The following is a 22,724-nucleotide window of genomic DNA, read 5'->3' as shown; positions in this document are numbered from 1 at the left end:
ACTAATTGCCTTAAATTTAATGGGGTTAAAACTGAATTTCTCTGTTGTTCCTCTAATAAGATGCAGTTACCTCTGCACCATACTTTTTGGCCATTACTTGGAAGTCGAGATGCGCTCTTCGGAGGCTGTCCTTGACCCTGGGGTCACATTTGATGCACATCTGTCTCTTGAGAAGCATTTAAATAAAGTGGTTGATGTTTGCTTTGCATTACTTCATGCCATTAGAAAACTGTTTCCAATGCTACCTACCCATGCCAAGGCATTCATTTGGTTGGGGTATAATACTTAGCAGGCCCAATTATTATAATGCCATCCTTCTTGGAGCTCCTGATTTTCTGATTAAGGGACTTCAAAAGGTTCAGACAGCTGCTGCGAAATTATCACTGAATAGGCCTCGAAGATCCTCTGCCTTCAATGCTCTTAGGGAATGGTATTGGCTTCACCTGGAACAGATGATTTTTTTAAATCTAAGAGCATTGGGTTTAGGGTCTACAGTGTAGAATGAAAAGATCTTCCCGAAGGAGGCGTTTGGGGTATGCCACTGCAAATCCTTTTCAGGTACCGAGGTTCTGAAGATCTTGACGGGGGGTGAGCCTTCTCTATTAAAGCTGCTCAGTTGTCAAATAAGCTTCTGGCAGCTCTGGGAGCGCATCAGTGCTTAATTTGTAAATAAAAACGTGCCTGTGCTCAGAGCTCTCCTCTGAAACATGCGGCTGCTGCAGTTAAATGTCCGAGCACAGAATACTGAGGCAGCCAGATCCTGAAGCCATCTCGGGCCCCATTATCCATTTATAGCCACTCCCTGACCCTTCAGCTCACTCTTGCAGCTTTCTGATTTCTCCCATTGTGACGCTTTTTTGTTTTTCTCTTCCTCGGTCTTTCCCAAATGTGTATTTTGCTCGCAGCAAATGGTTGAGACAGTAGAATAAGCGCCTGCCCTCTAAAGTAAGTGCCGATGTTCAACACTGGAAGCAACAAGCACAAATTAAGCACTGGAGCGCATACAGTTCTGCTGAAATTCCAGCAAGCTCTGAAGACATGACTATTTCCAAGATAGCAGCTGCTTCTACTTTTTGCTTTTCCCTGCAATTTGCTCCCTCTGTTTGAACAACTTTCCCCAGGGGCAGGATGCCAGTTTGGTCACAGTGTGCTGTATAAATGTTATATAATACTTATAATAATAGTAATAATGATAATGGAACCACAGTGTAACAAAGTGGTGACTCAGTCTTCGGATGATGTCTGATTGCCAGTAACCAGGTACTATAACATGTGAAACATTCCACAGGCAGAACCCACCGCTCTTGTCAAGGAAAGAAAGTTACACACCAAATATAACCTGTGTTCACCCTCTGGTAGCTTGGCGCACAGCAGGCAGGCTTATCATCAGAGGCAATGCGTAAAGCGTTTGCGCAACACACGCCCACCTGCAACACAATGAGTACACCACAAAAGAGACTCTGCACAGGATTACATAAAAAAGTGTTTGTTAGTTTGTATATATATCACAGACCAAAATGACATCAATCATCTATTGTGCATTCTATGCCACTACAGAATAATACTTGTTATCCTGACAGTGCAGTATCAAAATTCAAAATGACATTCATTATAACTAGTGCTTCCAGTTTTCTGTTTTTACTGATTTTTACAGATGAATACAGACAGAAAACTAGTTATTTTCATGTCTGTATTTATTATCAAATACAGAAAAATAGGCCTTCTTTAGATTATTTTTTTCTACAGTCAAGCATGAGTGCCAGGTCAGTAGGTGTACAGATTCAAAGTCGGCGAGATGAAAAAATAGACAATATATTTTGAGGTGTGGTGCTGCATCTGGCATGCTGGTCTGACTGACGGGCCCCTCTGCTGAGGGTCTCGCAGTGCAGCAGTCGACAGGCCCCGTGCACTGATCCCAGCACAGGCGTTCCCACAAAAGGAGTTTCAGGATTTCCCAGGAAGAGAGCTTGTAATTTTTCAGAGAGGTGCTAGGGACTGGGCATAAGCACGGGGCTTAACTCTTAGTGGCACCAGCTGTCAGTTATATATGTTCCCATGAAGTAGTGTGCTTGCATTTACAGGACAGTGCGATACTGGAGTCAAGCAAGTCCCTGATAAACACCTGGGAGGTGCAAAGGGGGCAGCAGGCAGCAGGCCAGCACAAAAGGGTAACTTTGGATCAGGTTGGCAGTCCTTCTAGCAGACCAACTGGCAATGTACAGCATGTAGAGGCAGCAGTGCCTGGTCACAAGTCCCACGCAGTCATGGGGTCATAGCACCTGTACTTATACTCAAAATGTTTTTCATCTTGGGGTGACTTCAAAGGAACCCTTTCAAGTGTACAACAACCCCCTTTCAATTCAGTCCTGGATCCAGACATCAGTGGGGAGTAAAGCAGCCCTTTGGGTGAAGGCAGGGCACAACAAATACAAATTTAGAGTGTGAACGTCCTCTGCCTCTCCTAGCCCAGGAAGGCTGTCAATATGCAGATGAATGCAGAAGTATCCCCTGTTACACCCAACCCTTCCTACGTTGTGGCTGTCTGGAAAGTGTGCACCAAAATTTGTTGTCACTCAGCCCTAGATGTGAATTGGAATCAGGCTGCAAAGCACAGAGTCATAAGCACACAGAAATGCCCATGTTCTAAAAGTGGCATTTCTAAATTAGTAATGTGAAATCCAACTCCACCAGTAAGCAGGATTTCTCACTACCATTCTGAACATAGCAGACAAGACACTGCTACTCCTTTCTGATCAGGAATTACCACATAAAGGTGTATAAGGGAATTCCCAATGCTAATGTAGAAGAGGAGCGCCCTTCACAGTAGTGAAAAACAAAATAGTCTGTTTGTCACTACTAGGCCATGCAAACATAAGGTTACCTGTTCTACCTTTTACTTAAACAGCAGCCCTAGGGCCTACCTTAAGGGGGACTTAGGTGTAATAAAAGAGGAGTGTAGGGCTTGGCCCATACTGGCCGGGGGTATATGGTATACCACTTTATAAGGGACTTACAGGTAAATCAAATATGCCAAACAGGTGTAACCCACTCATGCCAAGTTTTAGGGAGAGAGCATTGATTAGAAGCTGTAAAGTGCCAAGAGTCCTAGAGCCAATATAAACTAGATCAGACAAATAGGAGGATGAAGGCAAGAAGTTTGAGTTAACACTGCAATAAGGGCCAGATCCAACACATACTATGTTTCCATTCTTGTATTGAGCTGGCCATGTTATATCAATAGCGGCAGGCAATATTCCATTTTACAATTAGAAGTCTGTTAGTACTCAAGCCTCCCTATTCATCCATCAAGCCTAATCATACCATTTTAGGACTGAGAATCACCGTTTGTATGATGGATTCATGCATGCCTGAACCACACAAGCCTTAAGAACGCAGTCTCAACAAGGACCGCGTCTTTACCACACATGCCGCTATCAAACATGCCTTTACAATGAATTTCGTCATAAAAGCATGTTTGGTAAAGGAACATGTGTGGTAAATTGTCCCCCGTCCTGCCCCCTTACACCTGATACCATGCTCTGCAATCCACCCTGCCCCAGCCCTTAAAACGTACTCGCCCTGTCCTACAAACTACTCCAGCACCTGCTCTGAACCCTAAAACCTACCCCACCCTGTCCCAAAAACTACCCGACCCTGCACCCTAATACCTAAAACACCCTGTCCTAAAAACTTCCCCGAACCCTCCCACCCTCACCCTGAACCCTAAGACCTACCCCCCTCTGTTCTAAAAACTAACTAACTGAGCTAACTGTGGGTATCTAGTCTCGCTTAACTGCAACAAAGTCATAGGTGTCAGAGTCACCAGATCCTCGGGGTCTGTGCACGTTCCCAACACTTCCACCACAAGACAGCTCCAATACTCTGATTAGATTTATCACAGAGTCTAAGAGAGTCCAAGCGGGGAAAAGGGGATTAGGAAGGGAACAGGTGGGAAGGAGACCTGTAGAAAGCAAGAGGTTAAAACACAACATCAAAATTACATCTCATGAAAACAGTACCATGCTATAACTCTAAGCTTTGTCATTTCTGAAAACATGAACAACCCTAGAATAATTCTAGAACTGACTAGGATTTTTGATGACCAAATACCTGGGAAGGAAACAAGAAAAAGTTAAATAGAACTTTCAGATTCAAGTACTTTCTTTAGCATGAGAATCATGAAAACACACTGAGAAATTTCTAAACAATTATATGAATCTCCATTTAAGAATACATATCAGGAATACACAACATTACATGTAGAACTCTGATCTTGTTGTGTTCTTCTCAAAAACATGGGAAAAATTAATTACGCATATTCCAGGTTTTTATTTGTATACTAAACACCATAAAGGATTGTGCACCATGAAATCACACAATGTAGATTCAAGGAATAAATCACGCAACTTGTCAACTCAAAATGCTACCAAGGAAATGTCTTAGAATGGTAGCGCACAGTAAATGACATCATTTATACACAAGGAAAGAATCACGCGTCTTGCCAATTCGAATACCACCATGACACTGCCAGGAAATGGTAGCGAGCAATGAATATCATGAATTAACCACAAAGAAAGAATCACGCACCTTGCCAATTCGAATGCCACCATGAAAATGTCTTGGAAATGGTAGCGTACAATGAATATAAAAAAATCACACACAGGGAAAGAATCGCGCATGTTGCCGATTCGAAGGCCACCATGAAAATGCCAAGAAATGGTAGCGTACAATGAATAACATGAAAAGCTCTCAAGGAAAAGAATCGCGTGTCTTGCCGATTCGAACACCACCATGACACTGCCAGGAAATGGTAGCACGCAATGAATATCATGAATTAACCACAAAGAAAGAATTGCGCATCTTGCCGATTCAAATGCCACCATTAAAATGCCTCGGAAATGATAGCGTACAATGAATATCAAAATTCACACTCAAGGAAGGAATCACGCGTGTTGCCGATTCGAATGCCACCATGAAACTACCAAGAAATGGTAGCGTACAATGAATAACATGAGAAGCACTCAAGGAAAGAATCGCGCGTCTTGCAGATTCGAATGCCACCATTAAATGCCTCGGAAATGGTAGCGTACAATGAATACCAAGAATTTCACACAAGAGTTGAATCGCGCATGTTGCCGATTCGGATGTCACCATGAAACTGCCAAGAAAATGGTAGCGTACAATGAATATCAAGAACTACACACAATGAAAGAATCGCGCGCGTTGCCGATTCGAATGCTACCATGAAACTGTCAAGGAATGGTAGCGCACAGTGAATAACACAAATTAATCTCAAGGAAGGAATCGCGCGTCTTGCCGATTCGAATGCGTGCATACAAATGTCATGAAAAGTTTAAATGCACAGTTACACTTGCATGAGCAAAATGTGATTAGCCTCAGGAATTAGGCCCAACAATTAGAGCGTCAACGAATACGGAGTCGGGGGCACAGCCAACCTCCGCCTTACCGCCCTGACTAAGAATCACCACTGAAGAATGAAGCACAGAGGCCTGGAAGGTCAAGGTAGGCCACCGGAACAGGAGCTCAGGAAGTTGCTGCTGCTCTGCACCAGGACCTCTGAATAGTGAGCACGTGGAGCTGGACTGACTCCCTTTTATAGAGTCTTGGCCCAGCCCACAACCACACCCAGGCATGCTGCAGGGAAAGCTTCTAGAAGGTCCTGGAAAGGGACCACACCCTAATTCACTCTGAAAGCCTGCAGCAACACATTGCAAATGAACAGTATTTATAAGCACCTTAAGAATGACTCTTCTGGATTGGATTTCTGCAAAGCATAAGGTTAAACATTAACATATCATCATAATGCATGAATTACATTCTCTGGAGAGTGTTGGGTTTTTGCATTCTAGACGCCCGTAGAGCGTGCACTGTCCTGGTGTTGACAATAGGTTCAGGCTGACAGCGACGGAGTGTATCAGGGTGGTTCTGCTGAAAAAAGCTACCTTCTCAAAGTCCAACGTGCAGAGTTCAAAACTTCAGGATTTCAAAGGGGGTGTTCAACTGATTCCAGCCAAGGGCCCACAAACTAGGGAGGTACCTCCTGGGGATGAGGAATTCACATCAGCATAGGCCATCAGGGCTTAGGCAGGTCCAGGGGCCGGTCCAGGCTGGGCCAGTTTTAAGTTCATGGAGGTCCAGGTTCAGCAGGACAGCTGGGCTGTTGCAGGAAAGCCTCTAGAGCTTGTTTTGTTATGAAGAGAAGGTCAGCAACTGACTCTTGGAGCCCCTTCTGCCCCCATAGTTGGGTCTGGAATTTTGTAACTCATTCCCCAGGTTCCAAGGGGTCTGGGATGAAAACAGATTGGTGGCAAGTTCTTTGTGAGTGTGATGGAGGCAGCCAAAACAGTTTTGCCCCCCATCCTGGTAGGATGGTCCTCTCCCAATGACACCCAGGTCCCATTATTCATTGACTGGGCCCAATACACAACCCTGATGGGGAAGCATTTAACAAGCCTAATCAGCTGGAAACTCATAGAAGGCCCCATAAACCTTAGGGCAGGAAAATGTCATTAGCATTTTAAAAAATGAAGCCCATTGTTATCCTACAGGAGAGGTTCACCTTGCAATAGTGAAAAACAGATTTAAAAGTTTTTTACTACCAGAACCTTTAAAATGTAAAAGTACATGTCAGATGTTGAATACACTGCACTCCACTCCACCCTAAGGGGTGTTTAAGGCCTACCTTATGGGTGACTGATATGTATTAAAAAGAAACGTTTATACCTGGCAATAGGTTTATTTTGCCAGGTTGAATAGGCAGCTTAAAACAGAAGACAGGCTGAAATGGCAGGACTGAGGCATGTCTTAAAGGGCTACTTAAGTGGTGACACAATAAGTGCTGCATGGCCAGTAGTAGCATTTAATTTATATGTCCCACTACTTTACTAGGGACTTACAAGTAAATTAAATGTTTCAATTGGATGTAAGTAAATTGCACCATGTTTAAAGGAGAGAGCACAATCCCATTAGCACTGTTTAGCTGTGGTAAACTGCAAAGAGTCCTAAAAGTCTACAAAAACCTGTTGAAAAAACAGGAGGGCTAAAGGTAACAAGTTTGAGGGTGACACTGCATAGAGGGTCAGAGTCCAACGTGCATACTTTTTGGTTTTACAAGGTATGAGAATGATCAGATATGTTCTTTATCCCAGATGTCCCCAAACTTGGAAACGCCTATGAGATAATAGGAAAGTAACCTTTCAATGTAACCACATCTTTGGTGCAGTTACCATACTATAAGGGAGTTTCAGCAGTTAAAACTTCATCACATTTGATCCATTTGAGTGCATGGTGCCAACAGGTTATTTTCACATTAGTGGTAGATGGAAAGTCTTTTTGTAAGGTGGGCTGTATAACTAGTGGAGTATGCCATCCCATTCTAAATATTAATGATCAAAAGCAACTGTAAGGTCGTCTTGATCCACAAATAGCCAGTCATTAATTGGGGCAATATAACTCACCTAGTAATTTAACTTGACTTCAGTTGGCCCCATCCCTCCATCATGCAAGGATAACACACATTTCCAAAATGTAATTCACGCCTGTTATCCCATCCAAACAAATCTCAGCACTGCTGAATGCAACATCTGAAAAAAAGAGGGTGGTATTTTATAACAGAACGTTTGAAAGGTATACATCAAATGTGGGAGGGAGATTATGTTAAACAGTATCCCCTGCTCCACTTGTTAAGGGAAAAGGAGCTCCAGTTTAAGTCTCTGATCTAAGGGGGGGTCATTAAAGGTGCTACATCAAGATCCCATACCCTCTGCAAGTTGGTCATAATATGCATACCCAGGTACCTAAAATGATCCTGAGTCCAACATAAGTCAATTGACTCCCCAGTGCCTGTGTGGTCAGCAAACAATGGTAACTATATGGATTTAGTCCATTTGGCAGTTAGGCCCAAGGCCTCTCCATATACCTGTAGTATCTGCATTAGTCTGGCCACAGACCTCTCAGGATGGCTCATAGAAATTAAGATATCATCTGCATAGAACAATTTTGTGTCAACTCATGATGTATCTCAATGGAACTTTCTTAACTGTGCTTCTTGTCAGATCCACCCCACCAGTGGTTCCATGGAGAATGCAAAAAGGAGAGGTGAGAGCGGGCATCCCTGCCTCTTGCCCCACTCTATATTGAAGGGTGGAGACAATGCCTCATTGACCCTAACTTGCTCCCAGAGCTTGTTGTTTAGTTTTTCAATATACCTGCAAACTACCGGGCAAAATCTTATCCAATTGAGGAGGCGGAACAAGAAAGGCCAGTGCATGGTCTGTTGGCCATAACCTTGGCCAATATCTGGCCTCTAGGTTAATCAATGGCATTGGTCATTATGAGCCCCCTTCTTCTGGTGGTCTTCCTGGCTTGAGTATTACTGATATTATCAATCTCTCAGGTCATGGGGAAGTTTCCCAAGTCTGTAGGCTTTCTTGTACATATTAAGAAGTAGGGGGGTCAGTTGGGACGACAATTGTTTGAAAACATCCAGTGGAAATCCATAGCGACCAGGGGTTTGCACATGGAAGAGATCAGCCAGAGCCTTTGCTATCTCCTCCAAATGCAAGGGTTCATCAAATCAGTGGCTTTTGGAGTCAATATGTGGTGATATTTGAAGGCCCTTTTTAATTGTGTTAGCACATTCTGCTAGGAGGAAAGTCTTTGATTGTATATAGGGTTTTGTAATAATAAACAAACTCCTTGCCCATCTGGTGAAGGTCTGTCAGAGTTGAGTTGAGAGTTCACCTAGTCGTGACTATACTACTACTAGTATATTAGGGAGAAATCTAAGCAATCAGATCTTTGTTTGCAAGTCAATGTACCACCTTTCCAGCTTTTTTGCACACTTGATATATACTGTGTTGTAGAGCAACATTGGCCAGAGTGGAAGAGTCAAGCAATTTCCATTGAGTGATAGTTGTCGCAATTTGAGAATTTTTTGTGCCTGTCCTTCCATCTCTCCAATATTAGTCTCTGGGGCCAGAGCATCTTTAATGTTATGTCTCCTGTCCTCAGTCTGTTAGGAAATGTCCTGTCTCTGAAGGCGATGCAACCATTTCCATATTTGATGTAAAACAGTAACTTCTAAGATATTCCACGAAGTCTCCATCCTGGAGCCACCATGCACGTGATCTCTACATGCCATATCATTGTCTGCGGGTATTCTCATCTTTATTTGTGATGTGGAATGGTCAGTCAGGCCTTGGACGATTATGTGAGCCTCTGCCGGGCATCTTATCTCAGTAGAAATAAGGAAAAAAATGAACTATTATTCTCTTCAGTCATTTAATTCTAATTTGATCACTTTTTTACCACATTACTGGCATTGTAGTTCCATTGTTTCCTGTTTTGTTTTTCAGAAATGGCCTCTCACAATTTGGTTGGATTTGTGGCAAGCACATTACATTCTCATCTTTTCCACACTAATGACCAGATTGCAATCTAGTAATGGCTACCCTGCCATGAATCAAATCCAATTGAGTTTTCCCCGTGGTAGGTTGTGATGGCACTATAATCTTGTTATACGTGCTTCTTCAACATGGGCATGGACATAGGATTTTTATCTCATGTGTATAGGGGGTCATTTTTACCCTGGCGGTCGGTAGTAATGTGGCGGTGGTACCGCCAAGAGGCTGGCTGTACATACCGCCACATTATGACATTGTATCACTCCAGCCACCATGGCGGTAGCAGCCACCGGGCTGGATATAAGAATCTCCAGCCCGGCTGCCGTTATTGTACCGCCTCAGGCATTTTGACCCTGCCTACCGCCATGGTTAAATGCCACAAAAACCTTGGCGGTAGGCCCTATCAGTGACAGGGAATTCACTGATAGGAGGCCCCCTGCCCCCAAACACTCCCCAGATGCCCCCACCCCGCTCCCCCCTTTGAATCCTCTACCCCAACAAAAACACACAGGCACACACCACGTATAGACACACTCACTCACATAGGCATACACGCATTCATACACGCATGCATCCATTCATTCATGCACATATCGGTGCCACATTCACACTGAGATGCAGACACTCATTCACATATCCATTCATACACGCATTCTCATATGTGCATACACGCACGCAAACAACACTACACATGCATTTGCATTCACGAACACACTCACACATTCATGCCCCTCCACACACACACACACAACACCCTCCCCACACCCCTCCCCTGTCGGAAACCTGACTTACCTGAATCCAGGGGCTCTTCTGGCAGGGGACGGGACAGGGCGCTGCTATCGCCAGCAGAACATTACCAGGCTGTATTATTTTTAACAATATGACTGGTGGCGGTCTACTGGCATGGCACTGCTGGTGGCAGCAGCGCCACCTTAATGCAAGCCACCAGCATGGCCACAGCCGGATTTCTGCCCTTCTTGTGGCGGAAATCTGGCTGTGGTCATTATTTGGCGGACGGCTGTTAGCCGCGGCGACGGTCTTTTGGTGGCTGTCGTCGCAGCGGTAGGAGGCATTTACCGCCAATGTTTTAATGAGGGCCATAGTCTCTTTGATAAGTCAATTGGATCTTTTGCCCATTGTTTTAGATGGAATTTGATGTACTCAATGTAATTGTTTTTCAGGAAACCTACTATTTGTTTGGAGACAAACTGGACCCCATTATCATTGACCAAGTAACTGGGAGAAGATTAGTTTGTGAAATTCAGCTACTTCTTTGGTGTTGGTTTGGATTGAGGCTTGTTTCTATCCATTTACTAAAATAGTACAACAGTACAATGGCAATATTCATTGGTCCGATAAAGCCTATTCCTGCTTTCTTCCAGGCACCTTCTGGTAACTCAACTGATGTAATAGGGCACATACGTATCTTGAGGGTCTTGTCAGCACTATTGCACTTTGCACACCTACTAACATAAATGTTTACATCCGAGTACATTGACAACCATAAAATTGGCAATCCTCAGAATTTTCTTAGTTCTTGTCATTCCCATATGACCCTCTGAGAACTAAGGCCCATATTTAGACTTTATTAGCGTGACATTTGCGCCGCATTTTGACGCAAAAATGGCGCAAACTTACAAAATACAATTGTATTTTGCAAGTTTGCACTGCTTTTGCATGAAAAAATGACGCAAATGCGGCGCTAAAAGAGTATAAATATGGGCCTAAGTGCCGTAAAGATATCACCTTGCAAAATTATTTTGCCTTGATGATACGTTCCTCCTTCACTTGCCAGAAGGGTTGCAAACTCCAATCTGGCACTTTCCAACAAGGCCATCCTCTCACAATGAGTTATTTCATTCTTCTTTACACATCATCAGTTTTCCAAAGCATCCATCCACCAATTTCTGTAACGGTTCCCATCACATCATCACACTCTGAGAACCAAATCCTTTTTGTCACTCCCTTCATTTTAATCCATCTCTTACTCACAGTATTCATAAATAATCTGCAGATACATTGAGTTGACCAGAAATGTGTTCAGTTTTGTATGGATTCTCTTGCAGCTTGCAAGCCAAATTAGTTACCCTTGGGGAAACTTTACCTGAACCTCCACCGTCCAAAATGCTTCCTAGCAGCTTATGGTCTGTATGTATTAAAGCTCCTGGCCCTACATGAAGCTTCTAAATTTGTCTACAGTTCAAAACCAAGTCAGAAACTCGTGTTCAGTGACCAAGTGTCTCATTTCTGCTCTCCATTTTTTAGAAGAAATGGTGTGATTTTTCTTGACAGAGTTTTGACTAAGTACCCCCAAGACCGGTCTGCCTTGCGGCTACATATGCAATGGATTACAAATTCGGATTATCTCATAAGATTAAAGGATGGTTTCATTTCTAACTCTTTCCTATTCTTTTATACTTAACTCACATGCATCATTACATGAGCAGTCAACACATTTTTTAACCATTCGTCTCTTTGGTTCTTCTTTCTCAGCATAGTTTTTTAGAAGCTTAGAATGGAACTTACACGTTCTCAGAGAGGATACACATTCCTCTATGTTTCTGGGAGGAGGTGATTTGGAGATAGCCGATATTAAGAATAGGGCAAGATGTACTACATTTCTTGAACTATCTATATATAACTCCTTCTTAAAACTTTCAATATGTTCATCTAGTATCTCACTATAAATTAGTATACCTTCCTGAAATGCTATTACTCCATTTATCCTATTAAAAAGTATATTCATAACACACTGGAAGACTGCTGGGTCTGAGCTAAGACCAAATGTGATGAAAACCTTGTACTGTTTAGTGTCTGCAAGTTGGAGAATCAGATTGCAAGCTAAACTGAAATCCAAAGGGGTGACATTCTTTGCTATACTAAGATCAATGTAATTTCATTAATCATTGATACCCGTTGGCAATCATCTGCTAGATGATGAGGTAGTCGAAGGAAGTCTATGCAGAACGTAATGTTATTGATCTTCTTTTTGGCTATCATGACAGATTATAACCATTCTGATGAATTCATGTGTTGGAGGTCTCCAGCTGTACACCACTCATCTAACATTTCCTTCAACTTAGTGAGAGCTGAAAATGGCACACTTCTTACTTTCTGGTTCTCTGACAATACATTGTCCTTCAAGACGATCTGGAGTTTGAAGCTTCTTAGGTAACCAAGACTCTGATGGAACACCTCCTTATATTCTTCAGGTTTTGTTGCAATGTCGAATTCTTGTCTGCAGAATACACTGAGGATTTATCAGGATTTATTGCACAGTCCCAAACTGTTCAAGCTGTAGTCCACAACATACACTTTGTTTTACATTTTTTACCATCAAAGGGTAATTTGGCTTGGAACAGTCCTTTCAATCTGAATTTGTGCCCTCCATGCACACTAGGTATGGTTGTTATGTTTGAGGCTCGCATATGTTTCTTCAGAATTGATAGTGATTTGGGATCCAGTACCTACAAGAACCAATGACTTTGATGTTCTATCTGAATTGATTTCCATCTTCATCTTTTCCTATGATGGCCACCAGCTGCAGTAGGTTCTCTTCCAGTGTGACATCCTCCTAATTTACTGCACACACCTCAACCCTTGCACACTGCACCAACATTCGACAAGAATTATATGATGACTAGTGATATGTAGATCAATGTCTTTAGCAATCATATCTTGGTTTAGCTCCATCTTGCTCACTTCCATTTCTGTTTGTATGATGTTGCTGCATTCGCCATTCTTTCGGACCATGTTCAGTTCTTCATGTTGAAGGCTAGCCTTTTGTAAAAGCTCTACACCATTAGAAAATATAAAAAACCTTCAATAATGGATACCACGTTATCTAAACTCGGGTTTTTCTATTTGCTTTTGGGAAATTTGTGCACATTGTAACTTGATAATGTATCATTTCATCCATATCCTTGAAGGAGCACGTGCTGGTTAGTTTTTTTCAGGTTTGCTATGTATGCCTCAATATACTCTCCTAGAGATTTGGAGTGATAGGAAAAAAAGCTTATTTTCATGATCACACTCACAGTCATATCAAAATGAGATTATTTTCGTTTCTGAGCTTCAGTAAAGACATCTGATTTACCTTCACCTTTTCAATGGGTGCTATTTGGTCAAGCATTGCTCTTCCTTTTACACCCAGACAGATATACTATAATGCTTGTTTTCTTGCTGGGCTAAAACCAGTCCCATCCACAGCCTGAAAGTGTCTTTCAGTTGGCGTTCCTAGCATTGCAAGGATCAATTACAAGGCATCTTCACAACAATCATCATGCCAGCCATTATTGTCTTCTTCACTGCACCCAACACAAGCTGAATTAATTATTAACAAAGGTATGAAAGCAGAACAATTGAAAGTTATAGGGGACATGTCTTCTATTATCGGCACTTGTAGTGCCCCTCAATGATGACAGAGTCAAGAGAAAAGGTAAAAAAATATAGTAGGAAGAAATGAGACCATGTCCTAACTGAATGACAATGACAGAAGACCTGAAAGCACAACAAATTATTTTACTTCCTCAAGTTTTTGATCAGTGGTATTAAGCCATGTTCACCATACCCCTATTCAGCTAAGAAAAGTTGCGCCCGTTTAGGGCTGGCTGGAGGAGGAAAGATTAACCCGAGATGGCATTTGATTAGATGCAGGTAAAAGGTGTGGGGCATCAGGTCAGCAGGGAGGCAAAAACTTGCCTACATTCCACATGCACTAATCGTGATGCATGGGAATCAAGAAGCTGAGACAGAAGCTGCAAAATACCTCAGTGCAAGGGCAACCAAGGCTGCACTCATCCACCTTTAGGATAGGCCACAGAAACACAAATTCAGATATGTTTCAGTGCCAGAGTGTTCAGGTGAAGCTGGCACATCGAATACAGACCGACCTTCAAAGAGATGTGAATTGCCAGAAGTATATCCTGTAATAATCTCCAGCAGATTCATGCAGAAACATGACATGCTGTGAGGGTAGAACACATTTATTCTCTTCACAAGAGCATTGACAAGTGCTGCTCCAGCAGTCTTGAAACATTAGGTCAACGTTCTAAAATTATTACAAGCGCATATGGATGTACACACATGGAGAAAAAAGGGAGATGGAACATGGGGAGAGGAAAGAAAGATAAGGGAAAGCACTAATACACAACACTAATACAATATATCACAGGGTGATTGGAATTAGAGGTGCAGGAGAACTGGAAAGTGCTGAGGGAGCTGAAGATTGAGAGTCTCTGATGAGGCTTGTATGCTAGGCTGTCGGATGGAAGCTTGCTGCTGAAGCTCCAAGAGTAGAGCTCAGGATTGAGGTTCCAGGAAGGTCCAGGGTGACCAATTTGACCAGCCTGTCCAGAGGGTCCAGTGCTGCTGTGCTGCATACAAAATGGCAAGGTTAGTTGGTGATTGATGTTCCTGTGAAATCTAGAATCAGATGAGAACTGATTAAGAAGGGCTGCAAAGGAAAGCAGTGCTGGAGGGGTTCTGCAAGAGGGCTGTTGGCTGAGGGCTTAAAGGAAGAGATAGTTGCCGAGTAATATGGAGAATAACTTGGGACAAAGAGTGCATGGACCTGTGCTGCCTGAGGACAATAGTAGTGATACTTTGACTGAGCGTACAGATGAGAGCTTCTGACAAAGGCTAATAGTAGAGGGTTTGTAGCAGAAATTCCAGAGTAGGCTTGTGTTTGAGGGTTTATGAGGGGAGCTGGTCCTCTCTCCTCAAGTGTGACAGTGAAGAGTGTATGCCAGTAGACAGTTGATGATAAAGGATCATGGAGCTGGTTTTGGAAGTACCACAGAGGTAGTGACTGAGAGCTCCATAGGAGAGATGGTCACCAAAGGTCTCAGAGGAGAACTGGTGGCTGAAGCCCCCGTAGGAGAGCAAGTACGAGATTTCTAAAATAGAGTTAGGAGCTTGAAGCTTTTGATAGACGTTGATAGAGGAAATGATTGAAGCAGTCTACACTAGCCCTGACTTATGTTTATTAGTTAAAAAAGTGTACAATGCTCTTGTCTTATCCAGGTGGCTGGTTGACACCTGTTCGGTATAAGTCAATAAGGACGCTCAATGAAGGACCACATGCCAATTATGAATACAATTTAGCTTTACTAGAATTTCAGGTAAATACAGGCATTTAGCACATCAACAATAGTGGAATAAGAATAGCAATGAAAAGCATCTATTCATATATAAGTACACTACAAAGAGCATCTATGTATACGTATGAGAAAAAGGGATCATTGACAGAATAAGAATAGCAATTAAAAAAGCATCTATTTATATATAAGTACACCACAAAGAGCATCTATGTCTACATCTGAGCAAAGAGTTCATTTACAGATATAAACTTGGAGTAACTGTATACCAAAATGTGATACACTACGATGTTCAGGGAGCAGAATATAAACAAGTTGAATACTTCAGATAAGCTTTGATTTACTAAACACTAAAATGCATATTTCAATTACTGTAGCAGACTTACTCTACGATGTTCAGTAAGAAAAAAAAACTATAAACGAGCTGAATTCCTCAGATTATAAACATAGTGCAAGCATAATAATCAATCATAATAATAGAGCAGAGAAGCAAAAGCCTTTCATCCCTGAGTGGAACTTAACTTAGTCCACAAAATGCTGGGAAGCCCTCTACCGCCCGCTTGGACCTCTCTCCCCCTCGAGCGTCACGGTCTTAGAACAGCAAAACAGGGAGGCAGCACTGGGTCTGAAGATGACAGTTTCACAAATCCATCTGCGAGCTTCAATTCCCTCACCCACCTTTCAGTGTTTAAATAACCTGAAGCTTGGACTCTATCCCCTTCCAGTATTTTCTAGCTATGTTATCAGTACATGTCTCTTGGCTGACTTGCCATTCCCTGGCCATTGTTTTCATTCCATCTTTTACTGTGGTCTCGTTCTCAAGGTTGAGACTGAATCTCCTTCACAGCCTGTTTCTCACACATGCAGCTGCGAATAAGTTTATCTACGGAATGTCAAAAGAAAACAAGCTTGAAAGCGAACATCGTGAATTTTTTCCACGTTGCTCTGGCTTCGGCAGGCATCACGCTCATCTACACTGTTTAAGCTAATTAATCCTTTGCGTCACAATGTCTTCTGCACCTTTCCCTATACTGATCAGCTCTCCATCTTGACTGTCCCTTCACCCCACTGTGATCTCATGCAGAATGCATACCCTTGCAATGCAATCTCTGATTAAAAATCTTGTCATCAATCCCAAAGTCTACCATGATGATGGTTCGGAGTGCTCGGAGTTGAGGCCCTTTGGGGTTGTTCATCTGGATTCTAAACCCAGAAAGAGAAATAGAAACCTGTATGACAAGGTCAAAGTGCACACAAGAGAAATAATAATACACATAATACATCACATAATTTTCAACCTTTAAACAATCGAATTGGATGGGCCCTACCAAATCAACAGGACAGAATTGACTACCCACACCAAATCACTAGTGAAATAACACATCCTTTATAAAAAAAAAAGTCAAAGTATGAAGCATCACTTCCATGCACAGAACGGGTCAGAGTCAAGTAAAACTCAACAGTGATTTAATAAGCAGTCCATTACAGACACCTAGTTGACACGATAATAGTTACAAGCCCCCAGGCCAAGCATTTGTTGAAACAGGAACTCTTCACTGATACTTGTAATTTAATAATTAAGCTCAAATAGTAACTCATTTAAATGTGCATAAAACTATAGTTTCTTCGGTGTCACTTCTAGTAGAAATGCATTTGATTGTACTCTATTACAGGTTTCACAGTTAGGAACATGGTGCCTTTGATAAAAATTAAATTACCTCAGTGAGAAACTGACCTAAGAAACTCTTCAATATCAGCAAACAAATTACTTATCTCTCTTTTGCTCCTTCAGTTATATTGACAAAGGAGTATTACAGTAAATTTGCAAACTCCTGTGAAAAAATGTAAATTGGACTTTTTCCTACCTTCTGTTTTATCTCAAGTGCCGTAGGATACCGTACTGGGTAAACACACAGCAACATTGTCTGCCTTCTAAGAGGTCTTGCGGATGGAAGTAGAGAGGATCATCTCAGATCTCAACCCATTCTCCCACTTCTAGGGCCCAATACCAGCCACTATTGTAAAAAGAATCAACAAGCTCAATCACCCCATTCCTCAAACTTATGGTCATCCTCCTCCCTGGGTCAAGATCCTGGCCCATTGAAAATTAGCTGGGTTAGACCTCTCCTAACACAAAAACATGGAGCCTAAGCAGACGACCTAAATATGTTTTAACAAATAACCACCTACCCATTTCTAGTGAAGACCCTTGCAAGATGTGTTACCAAACAAGAATCCCTCCACATCAAGAAAAACAGACTCATGGACAACTTACAATCATGTTTCAGATCCTGATGCAGCACAGAATCTGAGATACTTCAGTTGACCTTTGTTTACAGTCAACCATCCAACCCCCTTACAATTCCTTGAACTATGCTTGACCTATTAATGGGACATAGTATCACTGTCTTAAAATGGTTCAACATCTATCTAACCAGTCACTGACAGCAAATAAAACTGGCAAATGTTCTCTCAAGCACCTCCCATCTTACTCAAGAAGTCCTCTAAGGGGCAATACTTTCTCTGACACTCTTCAATCTGTACATGGATCCTCTCTGTTCCTTGCTGACACACTCTACCACATCATTCCACCTATTACAAAAATGAAATGCAACTGTGCATAAAAGTTATATTCTTGGGGGACATTTACAACCTAGTAAACACAAGGAAAAATATTGAAGCATAAATGTATTTTCGCCACTGGAGCCTTAATCCCCTGAAGAGTGAGTTGCTTTTACTTTTTACCCCCAATATGCTCTACTCAAGGCAAGGACTGGCTTGATTCAGGCCTCCCACATAATTCTAATCCAGGCATAGTTGAGAACACAATATCCTTGGACTTTATCGTAGACTAAAATGGGAACCTTCAGGCCCACATTAGCACTCATACAAAAACACTCAATAGGAAATCAGCCTACTGAGGGGGAATGAAGTCCTTTATCCCTCCCAAACACTTCTAGACAGTAGTCTAAGCCCAAGTCCTCTACAGACAGGAGTAAGGAATCTTCCTTTTGGTGAAATTCCAAAATCTTACTTTACACCTTTGAAAGCTGCCCTCAACACCACAGCCTGCCTAATCACGAGCACTTAAAAATCTCACATAAAGCCAATCCTTCAGAACCTCAGTCAGCTCTCCATTAAGGCAAGAAGCATTTTCAGAATGGTGTGACCCTACTCTTTCATCAACACTTTAACCATTGATCTTTACATTGTTTATGCCCTAGGAAGGTCAAGAATATACTAGACATTGGCCTGTTATTATCCAACAACTGCACATACCTTGTGTATTTTATTAACTGTGAATGCTGTATATTTGTTCATTGCTTTATTTTCATTTGCATACTTCAGCTGTTTTTTCCCTCAGCTGTACACATCTAGTGTATTTTAATGCCTGTAAAGCGCTCCAATACCTCAAGGATCTGGTTCATTTGATATGAAATCAGAAATCTATAAACTAATAAAAAGGCATAAGAAGAGGACAGAGTTTGAGATAAGATATTCAAGTGTAAATCCTTTTGTTCAGGTTTTTTGTACAACCAGCTCTATATTACTTGAAAGCTCTTGGCTAGTTTTCCGGTGGTGACCTGTCCTAGCACTCTTCCAGTCTCTTCCCTCCAGGACCTTATTTTCAGGTTCTTTCCCCCTAATGAAAATGGTATACAAGGAGGAGGAAAGTATCTAGAGTGTGCCTTTACTGTCAGAGATATAATCCCCTTTGGTGAGATTTGGGGTTTAATGGATGCCTATTACCGCTAAAATATAATGAAATCCTAAGGAGCATATTTAAGAGCCCCTAGTGCCACCTTAGCGCCCACCATAGAGTCATTTGTTTGAAGCTAAGGCGGCGCTAAAGTGGCTCTTTCCACGTGCCACATTTAAAAAAGGGGTGCAATGCATGCATTGCGCCACTTTGTAAACCCTTTGTAAACCCTTGTGCCACATTATGCCTGCACCAGGCATAATGTATGCAAGGGGCCGTTCCGGTGATAGGAGGCCCACAAAAATGTTGCAGTGAAATTTAACAGATTTCTCTGCACCATTTTTGGCTGAAAGCAGGCGTTAAAATGACGTCTGATAAAAATCTTTTGGCCTCCTTGCACTTTCCCACACTAACATCAAAAATCTTTAAGCTAGTGTAGCAAAGGGCCACAATAACGTCAACAAATTTGACACTCTTGTGCTAGCCACAGCCATGGTGCTCCCTATTATAAATACGGCGCAGCCATGGTGTCGGTAGGTACCCTTTAGGGGGGCGCAGAAAAAGTGGCGAATCAGTTCTGGTGAGACACTTTTTCTTAAATATGGGCCTTAGTGTTTAGTAACTTTGAGTCCCCTAATAGCAATATACCAATGTGATTGATAACCAAAACAAGTGAGTTTATTTCTACAAATGTTGGCATTTTGTGTTTTTGCTCTCAGTAAAAGTCCCCAAGATATGCACATTGCTCTATAAATATCAGCATTGCAAACCTCACTACTGGCAGTAACACAAAATCTATAGCCTTTGGGCTTGCATGTCAAGTCATTAATCATATGTAAACTTTGCCAAAAGAGAATGGAAGATCTGGATATTACATCATGTAAAACTATTATGAGAGGCCATGCCCTAGTTCTATGAGCGTCTGGTTTGTTGATAAATTATGTTTTCAGTCATTTTTATCGCTGGAGTTAGTTTTTTTCCTTCGATTGAGTTTTGGCCTTGGACGGGTCTCCCGGAATCTATACTGGTGGAGTTGCTATTTCTGAATTTCGATTTTTGATTTCTGTGAGTTATATGCCAGGATGGGCATTTCTATTTTTCAGTTTAAAAAGCTTTATTGGAATAGTATGTACTGGAGGTGCATATTAAACATATCTATAGATTTAGTCAGTAACGTGTTATAAAGAACAATATTATATATTATACAGCTACAGATAGAAAATAAAATTCAGCAATATAGCATCTTAACGATTTAGCTTTTTATATAGGGAGGACATTTGTGATGTCTTAGTTTTTCCATGGCCCACATCGGTGTAGCAGGAATTCCTTTTTATGCGTTAACAGTGGCGGTGTTTCTGTTGCATATTGATGAAGTATGAATTCTCAGTTGTGCTTTGTTATTGGGACCCTTCTGTTATGTGATTTTGTGGGACGGATGTTCCTGGTTATTTAGCGATAATCGCGATGTTCTCTGTGATATCTGTTTGTATAATATGCATTTGTGGTTGTTGGTGTCATAAGTTTTTTAATGATATTTATTGTCGAATATGCGTTTTTGTTTGTTTTGACGGTAGAAGTAATTATATTTGTAGGTGACGTAGGTTTTGGCTATCATATTTTTGTGATGAGGCTTTTTCGTTGCTGCAATGGTCGATGTTTTTATTTGAGATATGAATTTACTTTTTACTGTTTTTTATTTTTTTTGTGGTAATTTTGTGTGACAATTTCTGCTCACACAGTAGAGTGGCCGGCTTATTGTTTTACTCTTTATGCAGTGCTCTTTGATTATTGTTAATGAAAGGTCAACCTGATGCATTCTTAAATACTTGCTTTGGTTTCATCTAATCTAACAAAATTGTTTACTCTCCCTACAGGCTGGTGGAGTTATCATCTTTCACGCCCATCAGTCCTCACTGGGGGATTATCTCCAAGTGCATGGCGTACAGCAAAGCAGTGTCCGATCCATTTGTGTATTCCTTGCTACGGAACCAGTATAAGAAGACCTGGAAGGACATGGTCAACAAGATCCTAAAACGAAGCTCTATCAATTCCTCAGCTCTCACAGGAGAACTGCACAGAAGGAATGTTGTACAAACCACTGAGTGAGGCCAAATACAAGAAAGCTAGAAACCTGCCATTGGATTACAGGAACCTCAAGGCAACTGTATCAGAAGGCCTTAACAGCAGTCATTAACTCATGGCCACCTGCCTCGGTGGCTTTCCACAGCAGTCCACAATAGTGAACACACTGCACAACAGAAACCTCAGACCACCTCTTGACTGGTGCTCAACCACCCAGGTATGCTGCAGCCTCGAAGGGTGATGAATTGCTGGCCGGTCTCCTGCAGGTGGCTGGAGATGGCTGGGACATCGCTGCCCAAGTGTTCCATGAGATTCTGCAGAAATGGTGTCCTATTCTTCACTGGACAAACCGAGATAGGAAATTGTTTACATCCTTTTGGAAATTTGTTTACATGTTTTATGGGAGACACCAGGGTTAACCACCTTGGTGGCACAGAGAAGGGCGTATTTATTGCAGATCACTTTTATTTATTAAATACTACATTAAATGTATGGACGTTAACATGTGAAAGCTTTGTTTAAAAACGTGTGTGTTGACCTTGTCTGGCTGTCTTTATTGCATATATTCTTGCATTTGTTTACACACAGAGGGTAGTGCTTTGGAGAACAGCGATGGGCTGATTGACACAGGAGTCCTGTCCTTGGTTTCATGCTCATGCTGCAGGTCCTCACTCATTGTTTCCAGGCTGTTGGTGAGTGTACATCATCTCCGCTGGATGGGCACTAGCGAACCTGCACACATCCAAATCGCAGAGGACAGGTTTGCACATCAGACGGTATCCGAAAGCCAGAGAGATGGAATTCATTGTGACTGTTCAATGATGGCACTACAGCCAGAGACAGGTTCACTGATTCATCAGTAAGATCTGTCCTGACAGCTCCTCAAGTGCTGTCTCTTACCCATCCCTTCTGGTGAACCAAAACTTTGAGCTGAAAGGCAAACCATTTTTTAATCTGCCACATTGATCCAGGGCCAGTATTGAAGGATCCTAGCTGAGGCAGACGAAGACGTTTTTGTGAGGGCTTGGCTAAATCCATTTAGGTGCATTATCCATTTGAAACTGGTATCAGGTGAGAACATACATACATTCTCCTCTTCACTAACACCACACCATTACTGGCTATCAATTTCAGACATTACTACATGCTCCTTCGTGGATGTCATTTAGAGGTCGATGGGGGACCCAGATGCGATCCACCGCTTATCCCTTGTGATCCCTGGCTCTGCCTTTGGCGTCCCCTAGCCTAAGAAGTGGAAAAGCCGATGGCAAAAACATAGAGGCCTCTGCACACTCCTCGTTTTCTGATAATTTTTCATTATACTAATGGTAAATAATATTCTGTTGGTATAATGAAAAATGAAGCACAATTAGCTCGAACAGGACCTTTGGTGCCAGCTGAGGTAAATAAAAATACTGG

The 22,724-nt window shown here is 42.0% G+C and overlaps 1 protein-coding gene across 2 annotated transcripts in view; it reads left to right on the top strand.

Moving 5' to 3' along the window:
• The window catches only part of GPR26 (G protein-coupled receptor 26), a 287,674-nt gene that overhangs the window by 174,077 nt on the left and 90,873 nt on the right, over positions 1-22,724 (top strand). The window contains exon 3 of one of the 2 annotated variants that reach the window (XM_069239135.1): positions 21,098-21,847. The exons of the other annotated variant lie outside the window; for it this stretch is intronic. Coding sequence (XP_069095236.1) covers positions 21,098-21,329 — 232 coding nt within the window. The 3' untranslated portion in view covers positions 21,330-21,847. Of the gene's footprint in view, positions 1-21,097; positions 21,848-22,724 lie in introns of those variants that run through there. 2 annotated transcript variants of the gene reach the window in all.

This window comes from Pleurodeles waltl, chromosome 6, assembly GCF_031143425.1.
Source record: "Pleurodeles waltl isolate 20211129_DDA chromosome 6, aPleWal1.hap1.20221129, whole genome shotgun sequence".
NCBI lineage: Eukaryota > Metazoa > Chordata > Amphibia > Caudata > Salamandridae > Pleurodeles > Pleurodeles waltl.
The sequence above is the reverse complement of the archived record's forward strand: the minus strand, read 5'-3'. Positions and strand labels throughout refer to the sequence as shown.